This window comes from Myotis nattereri, assembly GCF_964212035.1.
Source record: "Myotis nattereri genome assembly, chromosome: 6".
Classification (NCBI taxonomy): domain Eukaryota; kingdom Metazoa; phylum Chordata; class Mammalia; order Chiroptera; family Vespertilionidae; genus Myotis; species Myotis nattereri.
Genome location: NC_138081.1, coordinates 46,531,079 through 46,537,118, shown reverse-complemented (window position 1 = coordinate 46,537,118; position 6,040 = coordinate 46,531,079). Strand labels below are relative to the sequence as shown.

Sequence of the window (6,040 nt, the reverse complement as noted above, 5' to 3'; positions counted from 1 at the left end):
GTAGTAACTGGAGAACTAGGAAAGATCCCATGTTCTAAACCCAGAGACTGCTTTAGAAAACGAGGGAGGGGAGGACTGTTAGAATCTGTTTAATATGTTCCCTAGGTGGAAGTGATTATCTTATTTGGGTTATCTACTCCCTTCGAAATTATACAGTAATTGGTATTAATAAGTGAATATTCAGCTAAAGCACCTAATAACCTGTCCCTATCTACTCAGACATGGCTCCAAAGATTGTTCCTATGTTCTAGGTAAAAACTAGATCCAAAATCCTCTCATTAAAGACCAGTCTAGCAGTCCTCTCTCCTGCATCTGTTTTCTTTTTCCTACCTAGATCATTCCCATAAGCATAATAAACATGCCATTAGAAATCTTTTAATCCTGTAATCCCCCTCTAGCTCTATTACCCTGTTTTTTCTGCTTTATAATAACCTTTAGAGCAAAACTCAAGAATTTTCTTCATTCCCACTTTTTTATTCAGAGAACATTCAAGCTGAAAACAGTCAATAAATACATTTAAAGTGAACAGTTACTGTACCATATTTGTTTATATGTTTATATTTAATTATTTCAAAGAACATACATAGTGCAGCTTCTAAGAATAAGGTAGTCCTATATAACTAGAAACTATTAATCTCACTTAAAATAATACTCCCTTAATTTAACATCCAGTCCATACTCAGATTTTCCCATGTCTCCAAAATGTCTTGGAGTAGGAATGAGTACTATTAAATCAACCGCAAATACTTTATACTCCTAAATAAAGTTATTACATTTACAGACTATGTTCAAGAACATTTTATTAATATGAAAATTAGTGATAATGTGAGAAAGGTTTCAGTTACAATGTAAGCTTGTTACTGGATTCCAAAGTATGCCGAAAGTGTTTTGATATAGTCCTGTTTGGGATTAACAGTCTACTTGCTGGTTAAATATCATGTGGGGATTATACATTTGTCCTCTAGTGGTAAGTATGACTGGTCTCTCTCTTCTTTTAAACTAAATGTGATCCTTGTGGCTTCATTCATTTGCTTTCTAACAGCCTCCCCATGTTAGCCTTGCCACGTGGTCAGTCTTCTGTTTGGTAGGTTTTATAAATCCTAGAAGTTCCAGTTCAGAAACAGCTCTAATGAACCGAGCACTGGAAGATATAGTTAAGGAAATGGGCCATGTTGTATTTTGACAAGAGGTTAAAATATCAATGTTAAAACATTAGTAAATGGAAATATAGTTCAAAATATACTCCTAAATTAAACAACCCTTAAGGGAAACCATTAAATGTAATTAGAATCCAGTCAATAAGATACGACTGGAAAGTGCTTAATATTTACCTGATTTTTTTGCACAGTATGAAAACTGAAAGTACATTAATAACCTTATAAAAATAGAGAATTCAATAATGACAGTTTTGGATATTTTTGGTGAATTTTGGAATATGATCTTGCTATAAGTTTCAAACCAAGTATTTTATATTTGACCTCATTTTAGATTGTTTGGATTAAATATTTAGAAACATTCTGGGATGGAATGGTTAATATCAAGGTTGGCTGCATCACATCTTTATAAATCTCGAATGTAGATCTTAGAAAATTATAAACATTCTCTATACATATACTTGGACATTGCAGAGTGGTTTTAAAAGGATACTGAATAATGTCATTCCTTTCTTCTGAGGTTATAGAATTGGCATCTGTTTTTTCAGCAGCTGTCACAACTGTTGCAAAAGCCTTTTGAGAGAGAAGACAGAAGAAAATAAAAATCTCTACTGTTGCCAAACATCTTTAATTGCCCTTGATGGCTCTATATGAAGCCAGGTCAAGCACTGCTGCTGCTAACTGGCACATTTTTAACAATTACACCAAGTTTCAGATTCTCAAAACTATATTAATATTCACTTTAAATCAAATACACATTAAAAGATAATAAGAGTGGTTCCTGCATAATGTTATTTCAGAGAAGAAATGTGCAGAGAAAAATTACTAATCAAAGTTGAAAAGCAAAGGATGCACTGAATCCTCTACTCCCAACCTCTATTACCCTAGCAAAATGCCTGTTTTTCTTGGAGGCAGCCAATTATTTTTAAGTGGTGACAACAGATCTGTAGAATAGGGCCTTCAACAGTTAACTTTGTAATATTCTGAGGAGGGAAAGAATCGTTACTTAAAATAAGAACAACAGTTGTCCATGGCCTTGCCAACTATTCCTTGTGCTTCCTCATTGCTAGTGTAATTATTCTAATGGGTTTTTTTTTTCGTTTATGCTGGAAGAGAAATGGTAGTTAATATACTTTTACTTTGTGGAATAACAAAACTGATCTAAACTGCTCAGCTTCTGCTTACTGTTATCTTGGATTTGATCCCATGAATGCACCATTGGCTTGGATCAGAGTGCAGGGGATTGGGAGTGGGACTGTTGAACAGTAAGCTGCTAGTTTGGAGAAATTTCTGAAGCATGAGGTGATTTATGCTTTCCAAAAAAGACATTAAGAAAAACATCCCAGGAAAGTGTCATGGATAGTGTACAAATACAGTTTGCTCTTCTCCCTCCACTTACCTCTGACCAGTCCACAAGGTTGATTAGCCTGCTGCACTCGAGGTGCAGTTTATATGCTATGCAGATGTCTGGGGCGACATTTGGAATGCAGCCTTCTTCACTTTTCAGTGCTTCATTCTAAAAACAACAGTGAACTAAGATGATTACCTTTCAGAAATGATTAGGTACAAAATCAGACAATAAAACTCCTGACCTAAATTTAGTAAATCAGTATGTGGAATATAATTTCCTTTATTTAGTGAGTTGCATTTACTCTCCAACAGTTAACTGCTTGTTTAGGATTAAGTCTTGGTCATAATCCTGGTCACTAAAGAATACTCCCAGGATCAGAAGACAAGCATATTTTTCATTCTTTTTTTTACTTTTCATTTTAGTAATACATTACTAATTTCTGAGACCCTAATGCATTTCTGGTTTCCATAAAAAGTTTATGAAATTCTTTGTGGATTTTCAACACAATGCTACTTCCAACATTTGAAATTACTTGGATTCTAGCAATTACTATAGCGTATTAATACCAACACACTACTATCAAGTCTATAATCCCAAAGGCTTATCAACACTGCAGATCCTAACCCTTACAAAAATCATGAGTGTTTTTCGATTTATTTGAAATCCATGGTTCTTACTTAGAAACAAAATCTTTCTCACACATTCACTTACACATGGAATTTATTACACTAGAGGCCAGGTGCATGAGATTCATGCACTGGGGCGGGAGGGGGGGGGCAGGAGCGGTCCCTCAGACCGGCTTCTGGCTGAGCAGCACTCCCTCTGTGGGAGCACACTGACCACCAGGGGGCAGCTCCTGCATTGAGGGTCTGCCCCCTGGTGTTCAGTGCATGTTAGTAACAGGTCATTCTGCTGTTTGGTCGAGTTGCATAGTATGCTTTTATTATATAGGAAGGATACTCCCAAAGACTGCTAAAATCACACCAGTTCTTTTCTGTGACCTACCACTAGCCAGAATTATTTTGTAAGAGACTTAATGTGTGCTTTATATAATAAAAATGACTTGATATTTTGTGCTGTGAATATGAAATTACTCAAGCTCCCCCACTACCCACCATCACTGAAGACCACTGATTTATATCTTCCCACTCAAGATTTCTCTTATAATGCTTAGCATGCCTGTGTGCCATTTTGGAACAGGAAACTAGTACATTAGGATACTTCATAGGTTTCATGGAGTCACTTCTTAGGTGTCCTTTGTGTTAAGATTTCTACATGGTAAACTGAGTTGACAACTTAGTGACTAATATTTTAACTTAATATTAACTTATTAAAAAACTGTCAACAAACTTTTTAATATATGTATATTAACTTACCGCAACATAGCTTACTAAAATGTTTAAAGTGACCACTTTACCTTGCTAAAGAAAGTTGATTTTTAAGATCCTGATCTGTCTTGTACTCTCAGTATAAACAACTTCGTAGAACTATCAAATGTGTCTGGTTTTAGGAGTCTATCCCTGGCAGATTCCAGCCATCTGGAGATGCTCTCTCAGAATAGATCTTTCCTTGGTTTAAAATTCAAGATGAGCCGAAGCCGGTTTGGCTCAGTGGATAGAGCGTTGGCCTGCAGACTGAAAGGTCCCAGGTTCGATTCCGGTCAAGGGCATGTACCTGGGTTGTGGGCACATCCCCAGTAGGAGATGTGCAGGAGGCAGCTGATCGATGTTTCTCTCTCATCGATGTTTCTAACTCTCTATCTCTCTCCCTTCCTCTCTGTCAAAAATCAATAAAATATATTTAAAAAAAAAAAATTCAAGATGAAATCCCAGAGCATTTCTAAGTAATTTTAGTAGGCCATATAGTTTGAGCCATTATTTTGCTGTTATTGTAGGAAACATTTATTTCACAAGAGTAGTAGCATTTTACTCACGTTTTAGTATCTACTGATTTTATCACACGAAGGGGAAGACATTTACAATGATCCAATGTTGGCAGCATTAGTTGATTATTTTCACTGGCTTAGAAAACACCCTCCGAAGTCTAAAGGATCTTTAAAGGTATCTGACAGAGGTGACAACTCTGAGCTGCCAACTAACTGCCTGGTCACTAGGAACTGTAAATTTATGTTTTTGTGATGAATAATTCCTGGGGTCTGACCCAAACTGTCAGAGAGTGAATCTGCTCCTTACCTTGAGATAATAATAGGGGTTGTTGAGTGCAGTGTGGAGGGCCATGCGCGGAGCAGCATTGAGGTGCTCGTGAAGGGTGTGAGCAGCAGTGAAGTACACCACCTCGTGCAGAGGCTGTGTCTCGGGAAGCAGAAGGTATTCTCTGAAAAAGCCAAAGTCAGCTATCAGCATTTAGATAAGCACAGGTTTAAATTCAGTGTAACATTTTTGTAAATCTGGGGGAAGACTGAGCAATTTGCTTAATGGGCAAAATCAATAACAACCAAAAACAAACAAACCCAAATATCAAATTCAATGCAGGTTTACAAAGAATTGTACCTATTCCATTATTTTTTAAAACTTCCAGAACTCTTTAGAGCACAAGAAACTATATTTGTTCTGATTTAAACCTTTAGGAACAAATGCACATAAATTACACTTCTGCTATGAACCTTTAGAGTACAATTTCTTAAAGTATTAAAGATATACTTTCTTAAATTGTTTAGAAAACCAAGATATCCACATTCCTGCCAGAGCAAACACTTAACTCTTGCAAATATTAAAAAGGCCTTGTGCCTGGAATTAAAAGTTTACAAAATTCTTTTTGGATCACAGAAAGTGTTTTAATTGGTATCTCTCATAGAAATGGTACCTTGAAAGTTTTTTATGTTAGAATTACTTTTTACTTTAGAAGGCAGAAAAGGCTAAGTGATAGCTTCACGGTATTGAAAAACAAGCAAATTTAAAAAGTGTAACTTGGGATTCTTCTGAGTTAGATAATAAACATAATTAAATCTGAACTTAAAAAATAAAGCATTAAAAAATTCAGTTTGAGCCAATGTGGCTCAGTTGGTTGGAACATTGTCCCATGCACCAAAAGGTTGTGCATTTGTCCTTCAATTGCAGTGTATACAGGAGGCAACAAATAAATGTTTCTCTCTCACATTGATGTTTCTCTCCCTGTCCCTTCCTCTCTCTAAAATCATTTTTTTTAAATTCACTTTGAATGTATAATGAGCCCATCAGCTGGTCTCAACCATGATAGCGACATAGGTCTTTGGTGGCCTAGAGGACAGGTCCTCAAACTATGGCCCGTGGGCCACATGCAAATACAAATATTTGTTCCCGTTTTGTTTTTTTACTTCAAAATAAGATATGTGCAGTGTGCATAGGAATTTGTTCATAGTTTTTTTTTTTAAACTACAGTCCGGCCCTCCAACGGTCTGAGGGACAGTGAACTGGCCCCCTGTTTAAAAAGTTTAAGGACCCCTGGCCTAGAGGGTAACAAATTGGAAGAAGCTTTGGTATACACTACCCAAAGACAGAGTAATAAGTCACTAATTCAGTGAACTCACATGCCTTCA

At 36.3% G+C, this 6,040-nt stretch overlaps 1 protein-coding gene across 2 annotated transcripts in view; it reads right to left on the bottom strand.

The window, feature by feature from the left end:
• Window positions 1-453: 453 nt before the first annotated feature.
• The window catches only part of ORC3 (origin recognition complex subunit 3), a 56,810-nt gene continuing 51,223 nt past the window's right edge, over window positions 454-6,040 (bottom strand). For both annotated transcript variants that reach the window (XM_081094409.1, XM_081094410.1), the window contains exons 17-20: window positions 4,698-4,839; window positions 2,554-2,670; window positions 1,648-1,727; window positions 454-1,141 (exon numbers count right to left, since the gene is read on the bottom strand). In XM_081094409.1, coding sequence (XP_080950535.1) covers window positions 1,036-1,141; window positions 1,648-1,727; window positions 2,554-2,670; window positions 4,698-4,839 — 445 coding nt within the window. In that variant the 3' untranslated portion in view covers window positions 454-1,035. The remainder of the gene's footprint in view (window positions 1,142-1,647; window positions 1,728-2,553; window positions 2,671-4,697; window positions 4,840-6,040) is intronic.